The sequence below is a fragment of the Xenopus laevis genome, chromosome 9_10S (assembly GCF_017654675.1).
Source record: "Xenopus laevis strain J_2021 chromosome 9_10S, Xenopus_laevis_v10.1, whole genome shotgun sequence".
Classification (NCBI taxonomy): domain Eukaryota; kingdom Metazoa; phylum Chordata; class Amphibia; order Anura; family Pipidae; genus Xenopus; species Xenopus laevis.
This window is the reverse complement of record NC_054388.1, coordinates 35870432-35896220: the sequence shown is the minus strand read 5'-3', so window position 1 is coordinate 35896220 and position 25789 is coordinate 35870432. Positions and strand designations below refer to the sequence as shown.

At 41.3% G+C, this 25789-nt stretch overlaps 2 protein-coding genes across 2 annotated transcripts in view; one reads left to right on the top strand and one right to left on the bottom strand.

The window, feature by feature from the left end:
• Positions 1-1280: 1280 nt before the first annotated feature.
• ahcy.S (adenosylhomocysteinase S homeolog) lies at positions 1281-14996 on the bottom strand. The gene is given in 10 exon segments (NM_001095571.1): positions 1281-2130; positions 3382-3576; positions 3701-3818; positions 4003-4090; positions 6729-6936; positions 7508-7620; positions 9019-9171; positions 9998-10073; positions 10511-10701; positions 14910-14996. Coding segments are annotated over 10 exon segments (1302 nt in total). The 5' UTR covers positions 14938-14996; the 3' UTR covers positions 1281-1998.
• A 5927-nt stretch (positions 14997-20923) lies between these two features.
• LOC108702762 (E3 ubiquitin-protein ligase Itchy) overlaps positions 20924-25789 on the top strand; it is a 43222-nt gene continuing 38356 nt past the window's right edge. The window contains exon 1 of the mRNA XM_018238420.2: positions 20924-21081. The gene's annotated coding sequence lies outside the window, so the exon portion shown is untranslated. The remainder of the gene's footprint in view (positions 21082-25789) is intronic.

Here is a 25789-nt window from a genome sequence, read left to right as displayed (position 1 = left end):
CACAGAGTACATTTTATCCAAATGTTTTAAAAATGATGTACTTTTTTTTTCTGTAATAAAACAGTACCTACAAACTAAGATAGAATTAATCCTTATTGAAAGCAGAACCAGCCAATTGCGTTAATTTAATGTTTACATGATGTTCTAGTAGACTAGAAAAAAAAATAGGCATTAGAATATGATTATTGTACTTATTGTTTTAATAAGGGCATATTATCAATAATTGTATTTATTTTGGAGAGGAGGAGATTGGCAACATTTAGCATTGGTGGATTTGCCAAGATGCCTCAGATTGTTACTGGTCCACCAGTGCAAAAATGTGGATACTCATAAATCATACAGAGTAAGAACAAGCTTCACTTGTGTTTGTTGAGCTTTGGCCTCTTTATACAGCTGGAAATTTGGGGAAAAAAACTGGTAAATAACCAGGGTTATGTAAGGTCTCATGGAAACAAAACAAAGCATCTGATATAGATTGTTCCCAAATAATGAGACCGCGTGTTGTCTTTAGTGAAGGGAAACCTGGACAAGCAGTTCATATTTTACTTCGAAGGCCAATTGCATGACAGCAATAGAAGACTCAAAAGAAATAACAAAACTGCAGCGAATGATGTGAACAAGAATATTTCCGACATGCGTGTGCAATTATATGAGCTAATGCACACTAAAACAATGCTTGTTTCTTGAAATAAATTCCTTCTTTGCAAGGCAACAATACCACACCCCATTACAATGTTAACAGATTTATAGGGTCACCAATTTAATATACTTCTATGGCAGTTTTTCAGTTTAGACAAATCGATGCCCATTCATGAGGTCGATCTTTCGCCTTTAATTGGCTGCCAGCAGAAAGACATTTTTTTCCTCACTGAATTCTTGGAAAAATTTCACAACTTAGTTATTTGTGGATAATTCTGTGGCATGGAGCATTTCTTGCATGCAGGGCTATGGTGTAACGTAACAGGGTTGTTTTAGGTCAGATCTGAAAAGTATAAATAAAAAATCTGTATTAAATATGTATTGTTATGATCACGATTGATTGTTTTACTACTCTTTTCTCATCCAGGAAAACATCCATCCTTCTAATTGTGCTTCATTGTATTCAGAAAACCAAAATGGTTCCTTCTTCAGGTGTCGGAGGTAGGTACATGGGCAAGACTAAAGGAGCAGATTGTCTAGCCATTCGGAACTATAAGTTTGGATGGGAATGGAGTTGCAGGCCCCTAAACAGTTACAAGCCAAGTCAATATTATTAATCAATATTGTACAACAAATAAGTCTTTTTTTTGTAATACTTTTATTGTGGTTACCGAAGACTGCTGTATACCTCTGACTGAAAACTGGAGACAAACATTTAAGTTTAACATTGGAAATGATTGTACACATGGTAGAGTTGCTAACGTTTACGTTACCACTGGAGAAATGAAAAAGATAAGTGCCACACGAAAGGCTAATGGCATGAGATATCAAATACAAAAGCTATTAAGACAAGTAGGCTGAGGTAGGAAAGAGCCAATACTTGGAGATGGTAAGATTGGTAAAATAAAAGCTTTTGACTGATCCACTTTGTGAAAAAAAACAACTGAAAAGCCAATAAAAGGAACAGTTTGGCTGGGGCTGTGCAAAGACAGCTGCATGTTGCAAATCAATCTTCTATTCCATACAGATCTTCCTGACCGACACTTGAGGATGATGGGTATCTGAGTTTCACACTCCCCTCTTAAGGAAACCGTAGTTGATGAACTACAGCTATGCCAACGCCAAAACCACTACTTGCACATCACTCACTGGCTTCAGAGACAGGATGTAGTAGTGAGGGAAAAAACAGTCAAGTTACACAAGAAAGAGGCACATTTTTCATTATGGTAAGAAAAACCATATACAGATCCAAAATATAGCAGATCCAGACACTAGGAGGAGAGGCCATCCACTCTGGGAAATGGTTGCTTTGGATGCAGAATACTCGTTTTATGTTCCAGGTTTTGGGTTCGTGGATTCTTAGTATCGGTAGTGATCAGGTTTGAAAGGCCCTTCCTTATCCAGCCCAAGATACTTGGCTTGTTTGTCGGTCAGCTTGGTGAGCTTGACTCCCAGTTTGTCAAGGTGAGCAGCTGCTACAGCCTCATCCAACTGCACAGATAAAAGAGAGAATGTTTAGGAGAGAAGAAAAGTACATGACAGATATGAAAAGAGATCTAAAATGAGATGCATACAGTTCATCTTCAGAAAAAAAAAAATGGTGCTGGCAGTCAGGTATTTGCCAGCTTTGTGGCAGGTAAGCAGTTCCTCTACCCATGGATTACCTAGAGCAGTGCTGTCCAAAACTCCGGCCCTTACTACCACAGACATTGGACAGTGCTGCTCTAGAGCAAGAACAAGCCATTTCCCAGCATGCATTTCCTGAAGCCCTGCTCCACTCTTACACAACCAAGGAGAAGTATGTCTGAAAACCTTGCCAAGAACATGTTGGTCACGTTTGCATGAGTCAAGTGTCTGTATGGCTTAGCACAACGTTCCATTCAACAATGTATCACCCTTATGGTTTCACTATCAGGCAGAGACCATTAACACAGCCTTCTAATAAATCACATGATATAGGCAACCCACACACCTGAGCATATGGGGAAAATCCATCAGCTTCAAAGAGAAAACTACACAAACACATTTTTAGCCTGTGCGATGGATGCACAAGTGAGGCATGATCAAAAGAGACATATAGCTATAAAATTTGGCTTCTTTAATGATGGTCGCAGATAATGTTTAAATTTAGGATTTCCTAGTCTGTTCCCTATATACACACACACACTAATCAGCAGGGAACCAGAGGAGTTGGATTAGGTGGTTTCCAACCTGCACAGTAAACAATAGGCATTATGTTTAGCAACAGTCTCTCTCTCTCTAGAGACAAAGTCAGAGCTATTTGCTATTTATTACTTTAATATCTATAAATAAAACACACTTTGTTGTGATCATCAGCCACCTTTAAATGCAAGGCATATAAAAAATAAATAAATGGACCACTTACTAGCTCAAGCTAAAAAGTCCTCAACTACAGCTGGTAAGACTATCCCTTTATTGTTTTTGTAAATGTGTCCCTTAAACTTTCCCCTTCAAGCAATACATCTGAAGACTTTTACAGTTTTCTGATTAATGCCTGGAGTTTCTACTACACAAGATCCAGATGCTGGGTTATTTTCTACCCTCCTCCCCAGTGCTGGCAGAGGTAGGGGGCCTCCCAATTAAGCTTCTACCTGTATGATCCCAATTTATTTGGTTTTCACTGTAAGTGGTGTCACCTGCTCTTTGTAATGGATTCTGAAATCACAATCACACTCAAAAAAGCCAATAATGGCCACACAGTCCCAAGTAATCCCCTCTCACCTTCTTTGGCAGGAAATATACGCCAACAGGATATTTGTCAGTGTTGGTCCACAGCTCAATCTGAGCCATAACCTGATTTGTAAATGAATTGCTCATGACAAAGCTGGGGTGTCCCATGGCGCACCCCAAATTCACCAGACGGCCCTCAGCAAGCAGAATGATGTGCCGACCGTTCTTCAGCAGATAGCGATCCACCTGTAAGGAAACCAGATTTAAACGTTAACCCTTTGCTTTAATACTTTTTGTATAATGATTTGATTTAATAATCCATAGTGGAAGGATGAGCGGTGAACTCGTAGTTGTGCAAATCCAGTATTACCTGTGGTTTGATGTTGATTTTCTTGGCAGCGTTATCATTCAGCCATTTTACATCCAGTTCTACATCAAAATGGCCAATGTTGCAGACAATAGAATCATCTTTCATGTTTTCAAAATGTCTGGGAGGGATTTAAAAATACATTCAAATTCAGCTACGCACATATGCTTGCATTTAGCCTCTTATCAAAATGCATATTTCTTTATTATACTGTGCCAAGGCATCTCCTTTTGGTCTCCTCCGATTGTGTGCCATTTTTTTTAGAACATTATATAAAATAAAAGAACATAAGGAATTGTTTTTACCTGCCCTCTACAATATCAGCACATCCAGTAGTGGTCACAAAGATGTTTCCTTCTTTGCTGGCTTCATCCATTGTAGTCACTTCATATCCTGGGGGTAAAGAGATCAGAAAGTACAGTTTGACAAACATTAAGAATTTTAGTATTCAGCAACACTCCAATCTATTCTAACAGAGTGGCCAATCACACAAGGTTAGGCAAGGGTCAGACACCCAATCAGATGTTAACATGATGCAGTAAGGAGGTATCTACATCTCTATGTAGGTGCAGGGCAGGCAGATAGAGTACTAAATGGCTGTCACTGTTGTATGATGGGACAGTGTCTCAGATGAGCCAACAACTAACTAAGTTACAGAGCAGATACAATTTTTCATGTGCAATGACTGGACAATGAAGGAACATTGGAAACTACAGGTTGACCAGTAAAAAGCATGCATACATTGAATGTACCATGAATAGATACATGGCACATGTTTCATCTTACAGAAGATTAGAGGAATCATGAGATACTTCTCTGTAGCACCACCTAGTGCCCACAATCTGAAATGAATGTCATGGATGAGGGAAGATATACAGTCATATGAAAAAGTTTGGGAACCCCTCTTAATTCTTTGGCGTTTTGTTTATCATTGGCTGAGCTTTCAAAGTAGCAACTTTCTTTTAATATAGAACATGCCTTATGGAAACAGTAGTATTTCAGCAGTGACAAAGTTTATTGGATTAATAGAAAATATGCATCATAACAAAATTAGACAGGTGCATAAATTTGGGCACCCCAACAGAGATATTACATCAATACTTAGTTGAGCCTCCTTTTGCAAATGTAACAGCCTCTAGACGCCTCCTATAACCTTTGATGAGTGTCTAGATTTGGGATGGTGGTATTTTTGACCATTCGTCCATACAAAATCTCTCCAGTTCAGTTAAATTTGATGGCTGTCGAGCATGGACAGCCTGCTTCAAATCATCCCATAGATTTTCCATGATATTCAAGTCGGGGACTGTGGCGGCCATTCCAGAATATTGTACTTCTCCCTCTGCATAAATGTGTAGATTTCAAAGTGTGTTTAGGGTCATTGTAACTTGAACATTATACTGAAGAATGTTGATATTGGGTTCAATTCATCTGACCCTCGACTTTAACAAGGGCCCCAGTCCCTGAACTAGCCACACAGCATGATGGAACCTCCCACCAAATTGGACAGTAGGTATCAGGTGTTTTTCTTGGAATGCAGTGTTCTTCTTCCACCATGCAAATCACTTTTTGTTATAACCAAATAAATACATTTTTTCTCATCAGTGCAAAGCACTTTGTTCCAAAATTACTGGACTCTGTTTGTGGCGTGAGTGCAGAAAGGGCTTCTTTCTCATCACCCTGCCATACAAACATTCTTTGTGCAAATTGCGCTGAATTGTAGAACGATGTACAGATACACCATCTGCAGCAAAATGTTTTTGCAGGTCTTTGGAGGTGATCTTTGAGTTGTCTGTAACCAGACAATCCTCCGCATATGCTGCTCCTTTATTTTTCTTGGCCTGCCAGACCTGGGTTTTACAGCAACTCTGCCTGTGGCCTTCCATTTCCCGATTACATTCCTTACAGTTGAAACTGACAGTTTAAACCTCTGAGATAGCTTTTTGTAGCCTTCCCCTAAACCATGATACTGAACAATCTTTGTTTTCAGATCTTTTGAGAGTTGCTTTGAGGATCCCATGCTGTCACTCTTCAGAGGAGAGTCAAACAGAAGCACAACTTGCAATTGGTCTCCTTAAATACCTTTTCTCATGATTGGACACACCTGCCTATGAACTTCAAGGCTTAACGTGCTAATCCAACCAATTTGGCGTTGCCAGTAATCAGTATTGAGCAGTTACATGCATTCAGATTAGCAAAATTACAAGGGTACCCACATTTTTGCACAACCAAGTTTTCACATTTGATTTAATTCCAAACAACTCAATACTGCTTCATTAAAAATCTTTGTTCAGAAAACACCCCAGTACTCAGATGTTCCTTAGAAATGAAAGACATACCATGATTATATTTTTTGATGAAAGTGGAGTAAATTATTATGCAGGCGGAGAGGGGTTCCCAAACTTTTTCTTATGGCTTTATTTAATTCCAGGGACCAACAATGCAGTCTCAATTTACATTTCACTTACCTAATGCATAGAAGTACAGAGATCTAAAGAAAGCTTTCCTTTTCTCTACGCCCTTGTCTGTCTCACTGCCATGTTCTGTGGAACCCATTTCACAGGTGCAGCAACATTTTATGGAAAGGACTTTGGCCTTATAGTAAGCAAATCAATAGCGTTTTATCTATTCCAGCAGGATACATAATAATCGGAGGACAGGGATTTTTCGATCTTATTTATTTGAACTCGGGTAAGTGTAATATTTATGGCATCCAAGTAACCATTATAGATTGCTCATCCTGTATGGGAATATATTGAATAGGTGCCACCCACATCTCTTTGTCTATGTAACTAATCATTATTCTAACCTTTCCCTTCCTTAAAACAGGTACGATGACTTGATTTTGCAGTGGTGTCTGGGGGGGGAAAAAAAAAACCTGGTTTTGAGAAGGTTGGTGGTAGCAGGGTTTAGGTTAGTGGGCAGATAATTGGCATATTTTGTGTGGATTTGGAGTAAAGACAAACTCCATCTAGCTAATACTGGCCCTTTGTCCTGCATTTGAGACCTGTACATTTCAGTAGAATAAGCTCACCTTCCATAGCAGCCTGAAGTGCGTTGATTGGATCAATTTCAGTGATGAGGACACGGGCTCCAAAGGCTCTAAGCGCTTGTGCACATCCTTTACCAACATCACCATATCCGGCTACAACGGCTACCTTGCCAGCGATCATAACATCAGTGGCTCGCTTAATGCCATCAATTAGAGATTCTCTGCATCCATACAGGTTATCAAACTTGCTCTAAGTAAGAGAAAGGAGTATATCAGGTGGAGGCTGGGATTGGCTTAAAGGAACAGTTCAAATAAAAACTGGGTAAATAGATCGGCTGTGCAAAATAAAAAATATTTCTTATATAGTTAGCCAAAAATGTATTCTATAATGGCTGGAGTGACTGGGTGTCTAACATAATAGCCAGAACACTACTTCCTGTTTTTCAGCTCTCTAACTCTGAGTTAGTCAGCAACTTGAAGGGGGGCCACATGGGACATAATTCAGTGAGTTTGCAGTTGATCTTCAGCATTCAGCTCAGATTCAAAAGCAAACAGTTATGACCCAAGTCACTCCCCCTCAAGCTACTGCCTGGTAACCAATCAGTGGAAACCAAGAGAGCTGCAAAGCAGGAAGTAGTGTTATGGCTATTATGTTAGACATCCAGTCACTTCAGGCTTTATACATTACATGTTCTACCCAACTTTATGAGAAACATTATTTATTTTGCACAGCCTATGTATTTACCCAGTTTTTACTTTTACACTGAACAATTCCTTTAAAGTAAACTCTTACATTATTCCTCTTTCCCCCAGGAAATTACCTTGGTAACAGAGTCGTTCACATTAATGGCTGGCACCTGCAGCGTCCCGCTGGACTTCATTTTGTAGAGGTTGTGAACACCAGTGGTGGTCTCTTCAGAGATTCCTTTAATGCCTGCATGGGAGACAATAACAGACATTAGATACTGCACATACAGCAGATGGTCCAGTGCTGCACTCTTGTGGAAGGTTTTAAAATTCAAAGGCAAATTAAACTTGCTTCACCAGGAAAAAAAGGAATGTAAAGCCTATGGCACCTGTGGTGTTATTAAAGGGGGTGTTCGCCTTACATCATATTCTACATTTGAATTTTGCAAATCATCATTATTTAGTGTTCAATTTGAAGCTACAGACCTGATAAGCCATGGATCAGCCCTGTTAAAGCTCTCTTCTGTGCTCTCAGCTCTCTGTAGAGGATTTCCCAGCCAGGGACTTTCCAGGCAGCCAAAAAAAAAAAAATCCCACTGAACTGGCTCTGTGCATGCACGCCTTCGTTCTCCTGTTTCATTTGCATAGCGTTGATGTGATTGGCAAGATTTAGCCAATAGGATCAGTAAAATGCACATGAAGCAGGAGAGGGGAGGCATGAGCAGTAACCAGATCAGTGTCAGCTTCCTGTATGGACAGAATGAACGTCCAGGGTCGGCAATCCCAGCCAGAAAGGCAGCACAGAGCAGAAGAGAGAGAAAGGCCTTTAGCAGCAGCGTTCCACAGCTTATATGGTCTATAGCTTCAAAACTATCCTTTTAAGATACAGACAAAGATAAATTACAAAACAGTTTCTTCTGACTGGGGCTATTCAAATTTAGACTATGTTCCTAAGGTGAATCTCCCCTTTAAGCTTTAACTTTGCCCTTTAACTTCCCCTTTAATCAGTCATTCTGTTCAGTGGAACCAGCACATCTCTATGGTTTTCAGCCAGGAAAAACTAAACAGCCATGACTGGGTGCTTCACCCAAGCAGACTTATCCAGAAGACCCCTGTCAACATTATGCCCCATTGCCTGAAAGGAACAGTAACACCAAAAATTAAAGTGTTTTAATGGAATGACAATATAATGTACTGTTGCCCTGCACTGGTAAAACTGGTGTGTTTGCTTCAGAAACACAACTACAGTTTATAATAAACAAGCTGCTGTGTAGCCATGGGGGCAGCCTTCAAGCACAGATTACACAGCAGATAACATAAGCTCTGTAGTATACAATGGGATTCTTCAGAATTTATCTGTTATCTGCAGTGTAACCTGTGCCTTTTCTCCTTTTTCAGTGTTGAATGGCTGCTCTCGTGGCTAAACAGCAGCTTTTTACAGTATATAAACTGTAGGAGAGTTTTTGAAGAAAATACAGCAGTTGTACAAAGCAGGGCAATAGTCCTTTACATTTTCATTACTTTAAAACACTCATTTTTTGGTGTTATTGTTCTTTAAGGGAAAAAAATGTAATCTCTATAATGCCATGAATTTATGCTTTTAGAGCATCTGTAGAAATGGTTTCACAGGATACTAGGTGCTGACCTTTTAGTAGTTGGGGATACTTGGTGTGAACCAGATTGGTCAGGTCTCCACCATCATCCAGGATCATGTTGAGAGGTTTGCCATCTTTGAAGTATATGGTCTGCTCAATACACCAAATGTACTCCTCATCTGTCTCACCCTTCCAGGCGTACACTGTGGATTAAAACATTGACTGGGAGTTTTGTTAAATAAAAAAATATTTCTATGCATTGTATACTGTAAGTTACTACATACTAACAAAATGACTCCCATCTGCATTTACTCCTGAATAAGGTGCATCATATATACAGGCACAGGATCCCTCTTATTTATAAAAAAAAAAAAAAAAAACAACTACCAGAACCATAGGCACAGCAGATTTTCAGTAACAGCAAAAGGCTGCTGACTTTGCAACACTAACATAAGGCAGCACTGGCCCCATCTATTTCTGCGGTCCATCCTTGTTCCTTTCTTATGGGTTCTTCTCCGTCTTGGGGTTATCAGACTCCTGCCAAGATCCACCCCTTTCTCATTCAGCTATTAAACACTCACCCATGCTTTTATCCTACTCCCATAGACTTCTGCAACAGACTACTAAATAGCCTCACTCCCACTTCAGTGTTAAACTATAGGGTCCTGTTAAGCAAGGGGTAAAGTAGATAAACCGTTCTCTTTATATGGCAAAAATAAACAACGTCGCTTAAACAGGCAGCACTAAATAAAGCCACAGAGACATGGCAATCATGCTATCCACCACTATTCCTATAACTGCAGATTATCAGCAGCAGAATATAATAATGTAATTACAATTCTACTGATCAAGTCCAGTTCCGGTAGGTTTGCAGCCAAAGCTGATTTTGGAGCCACAGAAAAAGCAAGAAGACTTGCACAAAGGGACAATAGAATCCCAAGTTTTCCCTTATAACCCAATGCACTACCCCTACGGAGATTCGATTAATTCCACATTACAGGCAACATAATTTCTCCACAAGACACCCACCTGGGACTCCAGTCTTAGCAATGGCTGCAGCAGCATGATCCTGTGTAGAGAAGATGTTGCAGCTGGACCATTGCACCTACAGATGATGAAAACAAGTTAAAGAGATGTTATTTCTTCCTCACCAGTATAAAAGTGATAAAATCAGCATGGAACCTCCCAATTAGCTTTTACGAAGTGGTCAATCTCTAAACTGTAGAATGTATACAAGCCCAATAAAAGAAAAATTGATCAGCCAGCGTATAGTATATTCCCTACTGCCCACCTTGTAGATGAAACATTGCCAAGTCAGTCAGTTTGGCATTACTCAATGAGCTAGATTACATGACTCTCCTTAGAAAATACTTGCAAGAAAGTCACGGATCAGCTCAACTGGCACATAGATACAATGAATAAAGAATCACAGGTGCAGTGCTCCGTCGGTCAGCCTTACACTATTTAAATGATCACTGCAACAAATGGGCAGCCATTGGCCGCTACCGTCTAGGTCACTTCAGTATGACATGCAGACTGTACCTCAGCTCCTATTGCAGTCAGGGTCTCGATAAGAACAGCAGTCTGGAGGGTCATATGCAGACACCCCGCAATCCTGGCTCCTTTCAAAGGCTTGGATTCCGAGTACATCTCCCTCATCTTCATCAGTCCAGGCATTTCATTCTCAGCAATTTCTATGGCCTTCCTGCCCCAGTCGGCCAGGCTGATGTCAGCTGATGGGAGATATTAAATTCTATTAAAGATCCATAAAATCATTAAACTATTTTGCAATTATACATTTACCTGTCCGTTGCCATATTGTTTCCCTTGGTACAGTATGAGTCAGTCACAGAGAATTCCTTCTCTATACATTTAAAAATAAGGTAACTACTCCCTTAGAATACACCTTATTGTGGGCACAGAACAGAGATGTAATGGGGGAGGGGGGTATGTAACTTTAGCAAATTGTGAGCCCCAGAAGCAAAATCTTGTATACAACAAGCAGCCCTTGTAAGAGAAATATGCCTTATAAACCAGGCTTACTGATCTCTCCCAATACGGTTGCTAGCTCGTTGCGCCAGGTCAGTTGCCTTCATTTCACAGAAGGTATAATGTGAGCGGACAGCACAATGCCTCCAAGCACCAAGATCATTATTAGCAATGTCCAAAAGAAAATTGTACATGAAATAAGAACAATGCTGCTTCAAGCTGAAATGAAAACAGTATATTTTATGCACAAATATACAGTAAACATTTGAAACAAGCTTTAAAAATACATTTGTATGTGAAGCAGCCAAGTCCAAAAGCATGAGTTAATTTTAAAAAGGGGTCACTAAAAGGAACTTGATCTGTACTATTTTTGCTCCTAGAGAATAACCCGGGAGCTTGTAAAATAACCAGACATAGGCATTACTTCTGGGAATCTGTGAAAATGCATGTTAAATGCTTTGTTGGATTAAAAGCAAGACTCCCATTAAAGGTATTTCTCGCATTTTGAATTCCCATGGCAGCAGCAACATTGATAAGTCTATAGGCTGGGCTATAGTTTGACTCCTTTGGATTGCACATTATTTATATACGCATCTCCAAAAGTAGAGTCTCGCAGCAGGTCTAGTAGCCTGTGGTGAACTCGCAGGTCCCCATCTGGGAGCTTTAAAACCTAAAGAATTTATATAAAAAAAAAAAAAAAAAAAAAGCTCCCAAGTGTAAAAACAACAATTTATCATAAAGAGTGTACATGGAACTCTACTCCATGCAGACTCCTGTCACCCCAAGCATGTTTTTAGGGGAGTACTAATAGGACAGTTGTGCTGGCTCAGACATAACGGTAGTTCAGAGAGTGATCATATGGATTGAGGGATTGGTTTCTAGTGAGGGGCTACAAAATGCCAGCTTTACAAACTTGAGACACCACTTCGGGTCCCAAGTCTGTCCTATCTAAAATACTGATGTCACTTCCAGCTTACAGACATTTAGTGGGAGAGTTCAAGAAGGGACTTCTTTAGGTAGGTTTGGTAGGGAGAGATGCCAGAGGCAAACTGATTGCATGGATTCAGGTCAGATAGCAGAAGTGCGGGTCTGTAAAAAAACAGTCCCGCACAGGACTCCTCAACCCGTACTATTTATAAACTTATATTTTACAGAATATTTATGGTTTATGTATATTATAAGAGAATTCTCCACCTATTATAAATGATAAGGATATTAGGAGTCACTAAAGAGTTCTGTGACCGTATAAAAGGCAGGCACAAAGCTGCAGGCTGAGTTATACAGGGAACTCGGATATCACTCATGTATTATAAGGGATAATGTACCCCTTACTGTAAATTATAAGGATATTAGAAGTCACTGAGGAGTTATGTGACCATATAAAAGGCACAAGGCTACAGGCTGAGTTATACAGGGAACTCGGAGTATCACTCATGTACTATAAGGGATAATGTGCCCCCTACTGTAAATTATAAGGATATTAGAAGTCATTGAGGAGTTTTGTGACCATATAAATACAATGTACATGAACGGAAATGTAATCTTTTTAATATGTTATCAATGGTCTTATTCTAAGCAATGTTCCAGTTAGTCTTCCTTAATTTTTAAGATTGCTTCCCCTTAATTTATACCAGCTTAGGCCGGGCCTTTGTGTCTTTGCTGCAAATCCAGGCCCGAGCATGATAAAAAGCCTCATTTGCCATGGCCCAGAGCAGGCTTACACAAAAGCAATGACATTGCATGTGGCATTACTTATGGGCCTCAGTCTAAAGACTAGGCGCACACTGTGTACTGATAAGAATAGCCAATACAGTATAGATATTTTCAAGAAAGGGTTGGATACATTTTAACAAGAGAAATACAAAGATTACTGATGTTCACCCCTAGTTACAATCTAAAGAGATAAGGGTTGATCTTCATTACTTTGTGTCTTTTCCCAACCTCAGCTACAATGGTTGCAACTGTAGACAGAACTCACTGCTCAAGTTAATTTTCCATGGACTAAACTACACCAAACATCCCAGCCTTATGTTGTTTATCTAAGATACATAACTCACACACACCTGAACAACAGGACCTGGAAGAGAAGAACCTACTTCATGCATAAAAAAACTCAAATATACAAAGCAGGAGATGCCATACCCCTTTTGTAACCAGAAATCTTCTCCATATGTCCAAGAGTGGAGAAGAAATTGAGTTATGGAGATCACAAATAAATTCCTTGGATTGTACGCTCTAGTCACTAATCTTGATCAGTGTCAAAAATGAAACCATTGTGACTTCAACTTCCAGCTCAATGGGTGGCAGAATTTGATATTTCAGTGTTAGCAGCTACAAATCTTTTGGTGACATAAGGGTGAGGTCACACTGGGTGTTTTGGGGAGATTTAGTCGACTGGCGACTAATTGCCTTGTCTTTGCGGCAACCAATCCCCCCAAACGCCTTCCCTCCCTCTGCGCTGGCTAAAATGAAAACGCCCAAATGCCCAGTATGACCTTACCCTTAACCTACTTGTAGCAGATTAAACACAAGGCCTTGGCCCTAGGCCATCAGACCTGGAGCAAATTTTGTATCTAAAAATCATATTCTGCCATAACTTTTATGTTCATCTTTGACACAGCACTACTGAACCTCTTTATTATGTGGAGTTTGCAAATATTTAAATATTACCGTAAACAGTTATGTCTTATAAAAGAGCAAGTTGTAAAATTCCTCACCATGACTCTACATATAGTGAAAACTGCTGGATAGCAGCCATTTTTTAAGCTCCTCCCACTAAAACCACATGCAGAAAAATAATTCAGGATGTACAGCGAAACCTCGATTATACATCCCCTGATTTTAGGTTGTGCCACATTTTACACAATGTTATTATAGCAAAATAGTCTGTACACACCACAAATGTATAATGACAGCTGTTAAACTGAACCAAGATTAATGCTGCACTTCCAAAAAAAAGTCCAAAAACGCAGATCTAAGTACTTCTTTTCAGAACATATCTAACGTGCTGCATTATCTTCCCTCTGCTCATGAAACCCTTCAAATCTCCTGTTACAACATGTGGCAGGTTACGGAAGCAGCCATGTTGCAATGACAGCTGGAACTTGTAGTTCCCCCAACCACTCCACAACAGCACGACACTCCCCACGCTGAACTACAAATCCCAGCAGTCCTGAGTTTGCTGATCTGTGCAAAAGCACTGCCATGTTCAGATTAGTAGATGTGGCCCCAGGGCATAGAGTGTGCTAGGCACAAGTACAGGGGACGGTTATATAAAGCACATGGAAGTGTGCAGAACAATTATATTATTCAAGTGAAACCACATGAATTCAGAGGCCACAAATGAGGTTTATTCAATGTTTACTTTGAGTAGAATAAAAATGAATAGGCAACGAAGATCTTATTAAATCATCTCTGGGGCAAAAGCTGCCGAAATTCACAGACAAAATTAAATGAGTTACAGTACATACGCAACATTAACCAGTCAAATTGCTGCATTCATTGTTCTACTTACAGCCGGTTTTAAACAGCTAATCACTGATTGGTTGCTATAGGTAACTGCCCATGAGCAAATTTGCCCAGTGTTGATAAATGAGCCCAATATCTGCCACCCCACAGACCATTCACCACTGCTCTGTGCTAATGATAAGGGTAACTAACATCAGACAACTGCCCCATTCATAGCTACTCACTGAGTGTCATTCACAGATCAGTGCTATACATGGAGGCTGGGCAAGATGATCTAAGTGCCCCCTGCCCATACACAATGAGGCATATGTAATAAGTGGGCAGAATGACATCACTAACCCTGCAGCACATGCTCTGGCCATACATGGGGCAATTACAACCAGCCTCTGCACTGATTCATCTAATAAGAATCAATCCGCATTCAGACCCTCTAGTCTACGTCAAGTTGCAATAAGACGATCCGCCCAGAATTGTCCCTCCTTACCGACTTTGTAGGACAGTTTGTCAGACATGGTGAAGAGGAGGGAGATCTCACGGTAAGAGCCAGGAGAAGAAGAGTGGGCGGGCTGCTGCGTCCCCTTTAAGAATAACCCGCTCTACACCTTATAGGGTAGTAAATGGGCGGGGCGCAACGCGCCTGACTCGTATCACCGGCTTTCCTGCAGCTTGACAGCTAAGTAGATCAGCCAATCATACAAAAAGGGTGCGTGTCCAGCGAATGAATGGCATTGGCTTCCCTCAAGATGCAATTGGCCTTAGACGAGTGAACTTTGGCAGGGGATGACGCAATGTAGCGTATGGGCAAAGGTGCCTGGAAATCTGGTGATTGGCTGATAATTAATCATTATTAACCGAGCGTTGTCCCGAGCTTTGTGCATTACCGGTACAAAGCATGGAAGCATAAGTGACAACTGTGACATCGAACTTTATGGCATGTTGGTGGTCTTTACCTTATCTAAATAAGTTGAGGGCATTACAACTGTGTGTGACCCCTTGCACTAATGGATGATGGTACCCAGGTCTGGACTGAGAATGGAAATAGGCCCTGGCATTTCATGTACACAGAGGCCCAATCAGTCCCCACCAGCCCACTAAATAGTTTCTTTTTATGGCACCTAAGTTATAGCAGCCCCTCTGGCATTTGCCGTCTCCTGCACTTTTCCTGCTCTCCCTGCCCACGACTTAGGAGTTCCTGCTTCCAGAGCTGGAATTTATAGACTTCCACCTGCCCCGCCCCTTTTAAGACATCATTGCGGGGTCTATAAATAGAGGGAAGCAGCAGGTGCGGATTGGGACAGGGCAGGTTATGGTCAGAAATTCTCGACCCGCACATAGGGTTGCCACCTTTTCTGGAAAAATTACCGGCCTTCCTATGTATTTATCTTTTTTCCCTATTAATAACATTGGGATCAGCCATCATTATTACCGGCCAAGCCGGTAAAATACCGGCCAGGTGGCAACCCTACCCGCACTACAGTCCGGGCTTGATGGTACCCAGTAACGTAACTAGAGGGGGGCGGGCCCTGGCGCGGGACGTGCAGCCGGGCCCCGTCCCCTTCCGTGTGCCCGGAAACACTGAAGAAGTCAGTGGCGCGTGAGCTGCCTGGGGGCCCTGAGGGGGTGCGGGCCCTGGCCCAATTGCACCCCCTGCTCCCCCGGTAGTTAAGCCACTGATGGTACCTGACCTGTTTTGGTTCCCATTGAAACCAAGAGGCAGACGGGAGCAGTGCTTGTAATGTCATTCAATGGAAACAGCCAGTGGCATAACTAGATGTTACTGGACCCACAGCAAATATATTTAAGGTCCCCAACATATCAAGAGGTTGTCCTGTTTTACCATTACATATTGAAATTGCTCTTTATTTAAGCCTCATGGGGCCCCCTTACCTCCTGGGCCCCCCTGCAGCCGCTGGGTTTGCTTCCTCTGTAGTTACGCCCCCGGAAACAGCACTGGGGGATGCTGCATCTGAAATGGTGACAGGTGGACTTCCACCTTTTTGTGTCAGTCAGTGCACTTTCCATTTAATAATGTGAACAGTGACATGTGGCAGCACCTGTCCAGTTTTTCATTTGTCTAGCCAGTAAAGTACCAGATATGGTTGGTGTTATAAATATACAGCAATGTACTTGCTGGTAAATGTATAATAACTAGTCAATCCGCCCACCTCTAATCTACCCCTTTTTACACATCCTAGGTCCCCTCGGTAGCACAACTCTTGTGGTCACAGCAGGGATCAGAAATCTCTGGGCCCCGTACAGCAAAATTTTATGGGCCCCCTGGTCCACGCCCACCAAATTGGTGGCCAGGGGTTCAATAAAAAAAAAAGATTGGTGTTCAGTGGAACTTACCTTAAGTTCTTTTTTAGCTTCTTCGGCTTTTTTCGTAGCTTCGGGAACTTCAGGTATTTTGTGACTTTGGAACTTTTCGTGGCTTCGGGTCTTTTCGGCGAGGCTTTGGGTCTTTTAGGAGTGGCTTTGGGTCTTTTCGGACTGCTTTGGATCTTTTCAGAATGGCTTCGGGTCTTTTGGACGGGCTTCGGTTCTTTTCAGAAACGGCTTTGGTCTTTTCGGAGAGGCTTTGGGTCTTTGGCGCTGCAGGAACTTTGGAGCACAGCTGGGCCCCCCTTTAGCCCTGGGCCTGGTACGGCTGTACCCCTTGTGCTCCCCTGATGGCGGCCCTGGGTCACCGCCCCAACCAGTATACTACTAAAAAGGTGGCATTTTAATGCCAATGGTTTCTGCAGGGCAAAAGCAGAATTTAAAGGGGTTGTTCACCTATAAGTTAAGTTTTAGTATGTTATAGAATGGGCAATTCTAAGCAACTTTTTAAATTACCTTTATTTTTTATTGTGAATTTTTTGCCATTTTCTTTTTCAGCTTTCAATGGGGGGGTCACTGACCCCCATCTTAAAAACAAACACTCTGTAAGGCTACATATTTTTTGTTATTGCTGCTTTTTATTACTGATCTTTCTATTCAGGCCCTCTCCTATTCATATTCCAGTCTCTTACTCAAATCAATGCTTGGTTGCTAGGGTTTGAAAACCGGAAATCCGGCTCTTCTAGAGCAGAGAGCGCAATTATGCTCTCTGCGCTAGCGTCCTTGCCCTCTCCTCCTCCCTCGTGGACCCCCCCCCGGACCCCCTCCAGCGCAAAAAGGTGAGTTTGCGGGGGATGGGTGGCTGCAACAGCAAGGTGCCTCAGGCGGCGGAGGGGTCAGGATCGCCCCTGGGATCTGTGATGGTGGGATAGCTAGGTGGCAAAAATTGGAACCGCACTGTGAAAAGCAGCATATTTGGGAGGTATCATACACTACATTGCCAAAGGTATTGGGATACCTGCCTTTCCCAAATCTGATTGCTAAATCAAGTTGATTAACATTAAGTTGCTCCTCTCTTTGCTGTTATAATTGCTTCACAAGAGCATTGGCGAGGTTGGGCACTGAGGTTAGCATTATGCATTTAGGCAGGTAATGTCCTTGTGACGTATCCCCAAATTACAAACTTGTCTACCAGAAAATTAATCATTTCAGAGAATGTGTTTTTATGGCTCCAGCATCCAATACTGATAGTCTTTTAACATCCCTGCCAACATGTCTTTGCTCATAACACTTATGTCCCTAATTATCAGTGCTACCAGCGGGGTGGCACAAACATACATTAATTGTACATAAAATGCACATGCACTGCTCTAGCTAGATGCTCCCCTTCAGGGCCAACATTAGAAATCACGGGGCCCGTACAACAAAATGTTCAGGGCCCCCAAGCACTACCCGAATCCCACCCACACCACAGTTAAAAGACCACACAGACATTAGAGATTAAAACGCTAAACTCCCCCATGTACAAGTTATAAAAAGCCATTGATGGTCAGGGCCCCCCTATAAAAGTGTGGTGCAAGGGCCCCCCATAAAAGTTTTTTTAAAAAAACCATTGGTGGTCACGGCCCCCCATAAGTCAAAAAAATGTTGGTGTCTTACATCGGTGGCAGGGGCATGTAGAGTATTAAAATAATAAATTGTTGGCTAGGGCTTTAAAAAAATAAAAAGGCACACATTGTTCTTCAGTAGAATTGAACTTGTGGCTTCAGGACTTCAAGTTTGGCTCTTTTCGCGACTTCAGGTCTTTTCGCGACTGGCTCCTTTTCGTGACTTTGGGTCTTTCTGCGGCTTCGGGACTTCAAGTTCGGCTCTTTCCGCGACTTCGAGTATTTTCGCAGCTTCAGGACTTTCGAAGAGGCGTCAATTTTCGGCGCTGCCAAGGGGGGCCCGGCTATTTCAAAAACTGCAGCACAGCCGGGGACCCCTTTAGGTCCGGTACACCTGGGCCCCCCTGATGGCGGCCCTGCTCCCCTTGCTTGTGCATGCACAATCTTTCCTTCTTGGTTCCAGAGCACTGGAGAATAGGCATGCAGGAAGTTTAAAGATCTGTCAAATTCCTGCTCACCCATTCCCTAGTGCTATGGAAAAAAAAAACCAAGATGTGGCTGGGCAGCATGCCGCCCTTATAACTACGATTCCATAGGCCTGGGCCTTTGTTGTCTTTCCACACATCTGTGCATATGGGGTATGGGTCCTACAATGGCAACATTTTGCAGGTTAGGGTCAGTGCAGGTTGAGTTTTTCCTGATCCAAACATCATTAGTTGACGCCTAACTCACAAAAGACGTTAAAATATCTTGCGCAAAAACTTGAACTTCCATAACTTGCATTAAAATGACGTGACCTGTGTAGAAACTTATGTAAAAACTTCTGCAACTTGTACAGAAATCACAGTAATTTGCCCAAACAATGACAACGTAGAACAACGTGACGCAGCAGGAAGGTGTTTAGGATTTAAACTTAGGACAAACTGCAAGGATTCCTACTTTTCTAAAATGGGTTAATTTGTATCATAGTAGCTGTGGATGAAAAACACACATCCATCAAGTTTAACCTTTCGTCCTAGCATAACCTTCTTCCTACCTGCTAGCTGATCTTTTAATTATTGTATACAAGGGACTGTGGCCAAAAATGTGGGTACTACACACTTGTCCTCATGAGAGAGGGAGGGACAAATAACTTAGTACACTAGCCCCATGATTTATGATGGCCACCCTGGTACCAACCCCCATGAATATTGATTCACTATCCATTGTACCAATCATTACTCGTTTGTATTTTATGCTTCGAAAATTGTAAATAATGATATATATGCTTAAAAAAAGTAATTCCTTTAATCATAGTGGAATTTAGACTGCATGTCTGTATATATTGGTGTCCTATTAATTAATTCTATATCTTTGTACAGGTATGGGACCTGTTATCCTGAATGCACAATGGGATGTGGGGTTTTCCGGATAACGGATCTTTCCATAATTTGGATCTTCACACCTTAAAGGGGACCTGTCACCCTAAGAAATAATTTCAAATTCTTTTCTATCATGTTAGATGTGCAAAATAAACTTTACTTACATTGTATTTATTATTTAAATTTTGTTTCCTTCTGTCTTGGAATTATAAGATAACAGCAAGCAGGCAGCAGCCATTTTGTGAACACGTTTATTAAGGGAAATTGTGTATCACCCCAAAATTTTGTGTATGCACCAGAATGGGGAACCTGATGTCCATGTGCAGTGCCCTACACAATTATAGAGCCTGAGGAGGGAAGGGGGAATGTGGGGAGAGCAGTGACATGTAGGAAGTGCTGAATGGAAAGTGAAAGTAATTGACTGCCCCTCCTCTATGCCACGGGCATAGAGGCGGGGCAGGTAATATTTGATTGACAGTTAAGATATTTAAACACCTTTATAACAGGTATGGATGTTTTAATGAAAAATAATTTTGGGGTTTCATATTAAATTTGCAAAGGACTTTCATTATGCAGCTTTTTATGTGTAGGTGACAGGTCCACTTTAAGTCTACTAGAAAATCTGTTCAACGTTAAGTAAACCCAATAGACTAGCTTTGCTCCCAATAAGGATTAATTATATCTTAGTTGGGATTAAGTAGTTTCATTATTACAGAGAAAAAGGAAATAATTTTTTTTAAAAATTGGATTATTAGGATAAAATGGGAGACAACCTTCCTGTAATTCTGAGCTTCCTGGATAACGAGCTTCTGGATAACGGATCCCATACCTGTATATAGGAAAGTAACCCTGTAGGCTATGTTTCTAGGCTACTAAATTCCTAATGAAACAGCGCCCTCTATGCTCAGATTCACATAATGTCAGAGTACCTTTTACTCCACAAGAACCGAACGTTTAATACGAGGCAGTTCACAACCTACATCCTTATTACATAGCTTTAGTATTTACTGATTACATATACGAAGCAAAACGTCTCGCCAATACGGTTCGCGTCTCTTCAACAAGTTCTAATGGCAAAGAAACTATTGCTACAGCCTAACCCTGGTCTACCAAACGGGGCATGCGCACACTCGTCTTCGAGATTAGACGATACGCATGCGCACTCAATCTTCCGCGAACACGCTTTATTGTCCCGTGATTAACTGCGCTGCCTTAGTCTGTCGCGCATGCGCAGTTTTTACCTTACTTGCTGTTTCCTCCCTTCACCGGCAGCAGTTGCCATTTTTACGGGGGGCGAGAGTGGTTTTGGAGGGGGGTGACAGTTTGGTTCTGTCCCCGGCTGTGCTGTGTCAGGCCGATCCCTGGCTTGGTAAGTAGAGCTAGTGGCTGTTTGAGGTCACGTTTCGCCTCCCCTGAGGATGTGTTGTAAGTGCGCTGACTCCTGAGTGACGTTTTCAACTTGCTTGTTATGTAGATTGTAGCCTTGAGTCTGCCAGGCTGTAGAACTTGTACTGGGCTTTATTGACACAGTCAGGAGGGTGTCACGTTGTATGTTAGATTCGTGTTCTGCTCCCTGTCTTACACTTTTGTGCTGTATTATTCTCTCTACTACTGAGCCTGTAACACTTAATCACTTTGGCACATTATAGTGTGCTACTTTGTTGGGGCTTGTGGGTACTTTTTGCCCCTGCCAATTTAGATTCTTTTTTTTTTTTAGCACCTATTTTATTATGCCTTGTGTGGTGTGCTATTGCCAAGTGTATACTAACCCACAACATGTGTGTGTTATGTTATGTTTGCCCCTTTAACGCATAATAATGTTACAGGCACCTGTATCAGCCATCGTTCCAGAAATATCAAGGGCGTCATATAAGCATTCAACCCAAATCTTCCCTAAAACTGACCTCTTCTAGCTGTCTGTAAAGGTGGCCATACACGGAGAGATCCGCATGTTTGGCGATGCCGCTCTCTCCCCGATATGCCCACCTTGAGGTTGGCGTTATTGTGCTGATCCGATCGTGGGCCCAACGATCGGATCATAGCCATGGGTATGGGTCTCCGGACCGCGTCAACGCACAGATGCGGTCTGTGATCTGATTTTTAGTCTGGCCAACTTTTGTCATCGGAGGGCCCCATACACTGACCAATAAGCTGCCGACTCGGTCTGTCGGCAGCTTTTATCGGCCCGTGTATGGGCACTTACAGGAGATAAGATATAAAAAAATAAAATTCCATTTTTACTTTCTTTAATGAAAAAGAAACCTATCTCCAATGTACTTTAATTAAAAAATGTGTACCGTTTTTATAAAAAAAAACCTGACTGTATGTAGTGAAATTCACCCTTCGTTTTACTTGCTCTGATAGCTGCAGTTAGGAAACTTCAGACGGTCCCTAACTGCTGTGCAGGGAAACAATCATACTTTCAAAGAACAGGGGGGAGCCCCCCCCCACCTTACGTCCCAGAACTCGAGCAGCTTTGTTTGTTTCCCTGTAACAACTGTGTAGATTTGTATCCACGGACCCAGTGCAGTTTGTATATTCTGATTAATAATCAGACTTCCTATACAGGCTTCTGGCAGATATTATTTGACTTGTGCTGTTTTGTTCATTTATGACGATCCCTAAGCTTAACCTCCCAACTCAAGCCCAGACCACACTGAGCATGTGCGTAGTCTTGGTATTGCAAAAATGTTTAACAAAGTTACAAGATGACAGCTCCCTGCACCAACTTTAAAAGCATAAATCATTTGTTTAATTGGGCTTCTTGTGCAGTAAGTTCATGTTTATATTTAGTATACAAAATACAGCATTTCTAACATTATTTTATTTTAGACTTTAGTTGACCTTTAAGGTGGCTATACATGGAGAGATCCGCTTGTTTGCCGATGTCGCCAAACAAGCAGATCTCTCCCCAATATGCCCACCACCTATCAGGCTGATCCACGGGCGGTCGGATCTCGGGACCGCATCAACAAACAGATGCGGTCCATGACCTGATGGGATTTTTAGTCCCGTCCGATCGACATTTTCCTGATTTTCGGCCAGATATTGATCGGGAAAGCCCGTCTGAGGGCCCCATACACGGGCCAATAAGCTGCCGTCTCGGTCTGTCGGCAGCTTTTATCGGCCTGTGTATGGCCAACTTTAGTCTAGCCCAAAAGTGCCCATACTTTACTAAAGTGAGGTATACTTTTAGTGATGTTGTCCCATAATGATCTACATCCATAAAAGCATTTTTAGCATTCTGTTCCATGGAAAATATTACTTAATAATTATATTTATTTATTTATAAGAGAATTTATATTGCTATATTTAACAAACAACTATTTCTTATGTAACCTTAACATAAATATCTGAATGAAAAGCATGAAACAGGAGGGTGATCTAGACAAGCTGTTTATTGACATTGTGTTGAGATCTACTGATCACCAGCTAAAGGTCTACTGGTAGTTCCCTAGCTACCTTTTGGGCATCCCTCTTCCTCCCCAGCCTCAGCTATGTCCCCCTACAGGTTTTGAACCAATGCTGTAAGTGTTGGTATTGAAGAGTTGTCCTGTTAACACTGACCTCACAACATTAGTGGCCTGACTATATTACTGCTGTGTTTCCTTGCATTACACAGTGCCCTGTCTACTTATAAAGGGTTATATTTGGGCACAACAAATTATGTTAAAAAGGGCAATATATATGTCTGTTTGGTGTCTTTATTTGTGTTCATGAAAACTTTCTTTTTATTGCATTTAGAAAGACAGTATCACTCTTTCTGACAGTGTATCACTTAAAGGGGGTTGTTCACCTTCCAAATACTTTTTCCAGTTGAGTTGTTTTCAGATTGTTCACCATAAACAAAAACTGTTTTCAATAGCGTTCCATCTTTTATTTTTTTACCATATGTTCCTGTCCCTAGTGTTTGTCTGACAGCTCAGTGAGCCAGGAGCATTCTGAACTGTTACAATTTGCTACATTTAGTCGATACAATTAGTTGATACATTCCTCAACAGTATCTGTGGAATATTAGCAACTATTGTATCAATTCTAACAGCTGCCTTTTATGAAACTCATGGATTCTGCTCAGCAGGAACACAGATAACAAATGTATCAACAAAATGTATCAATTTAGAACAGTCAAAGAGTCGTCGACCCCCCCCCCCTCCGAGAGCTGCATTACAAGGTAAAAAATGAAAATGTGCACTTCAATATTAGAAAAACGATCACAAATAGAAAATTTCAACTAATTGGAAAAAGTCTTTATTTCTGGTCTGAAACCAACTGAACTGAAAAAGGTGTTTGAAGGTGAACAACCCATTTAAACAAAATATATGAAAACTTACACAGTAAGTACAACTGGTTATACAAAGACAGATTTAAGCAGCTGAGTCAGCCTTTTCAGACTAAGGGGTCCTCCTACTAGCCTTCCCGACTGATAGCTGCCCGATAATTGGCCAGATATTAATCTGATAGGTTTAAAAATTTCATTGGGACAAGCACCTCATGCATCAGCTATTGGCAGCCTGCATTCCCGGCATTGTTATCCAATCATACTATTGGATCCAACCAATATCACCCAACTTCAGGGTAAGGCCACACAAGGAGATTCGGGGAGATTTTGTTGCCTGGCGACTAAACGCCTCGTCTTTTGCCTCAAAGTTGCCTCAGTGAGTCAGTCAGTGAGGCAACCTTGGGCGACTATTGAAAACGCATCGCCGCGTGTGCATTAGCGCAGGCGACTTTGCGCTGTAGCCTATGGGGAAAAACGCAGAGACAGTTCAGGGAGATAGTCGCGCAAAAGACGAGGCGTTTAGTCGCCAGGCGACAAAATCTCCCCGAATCTCCTCGTGTGGCCTTACCTTAAGAGTTCTAAAGGGAGTCCTTTATTGTCAGTCAGTAGTTTTATTGCATATATTTTATTGCTGTGTTGTTACATTGTAGTAATTTTACAGGGCAACCCTTTTGAAATAAAAAATGACAAAGTTGTATAAAGGTGATACCTTTATTTGCTAACTAAGATAATCATAGCAAGCTTTCAGAACATTTTAGTTCCTTTTTAAAGCTGACTACAAGCTTGCTATGATTATATTAGTTAGCCAATATAGGTATCACCTTTATACCCCTTTGTTATTTTTTATTTCAAAAGGGTTGCCCTGTAACATTTTTACTGGCCCACACGGTACAACAACTTTACCTGCAATTACATTGTAGTAGATATGTTTTTATTTTCAGTTGGAACTTATTACACTTTATGTTACAATGTAGTTTCTTGCTAGTGTCTGCCAAAAAGGCAGTTCTGCTAATTTAAGGGTTATGGGTTTTTTTTTTGGGGGGGGGGTAAAGGGTTTACTTCGGAGTATTGCATTCATGTCTACCATGTCTTTGTAATATCGGAAAGTTTCTTGTGTTATGTTTTTGCGTATTGTGTTGATACTTTGTCACTTCTTTAACATGTTGCTCCATAGGTGTTGGAATGCCAGGAGTAGTGAGATGTTATTGGAGGGAGTGTACACCCCTTCTTTGAAGAAAAAAAAGAATATTTAAAGTCACAGAGGAGTTATCATTATTAACATGTATTTATTTATAAAGCACCAACATATTCTGCAGCATTGTATAATCAAAGGATATATATATTATATACAAAGCAACAATAACTGATACAAAAGGTAGAAGAATGCCCTGGCCAAAAAAGTTAAATTCTGAAATTCAGTGATCAGTTTCTCTCTGGTATAAAATGACCTCCCTGGCCGTACAGAAGAGAAAGGGATATTTAATTGTGAATCCATTATTTTCTTTCTGTATTGTGCTATCCTTTCCCTGAAGAAATAAAACTCAGGCCCTGGTACATTTATGTTCAATTTTGGAACATATTATCTCATTGCCAGTGTCAGCGAAACTGAGCAGAACGTGGCAGATGAAGTTTTAGGAGGCTGTTTTCTGGTTTCCTCCTAAATGTTGCCTATGTTTTGGGGTTAGCAATATTTTGTATTGTTGTTGTGGTTTCTATGCTGTATGTTCAGGTCATCTTTCTATAATGCGTGCCCTGTCTTGTTTGATGCTTTCATATTAATTAATTTTGTTCATACCAT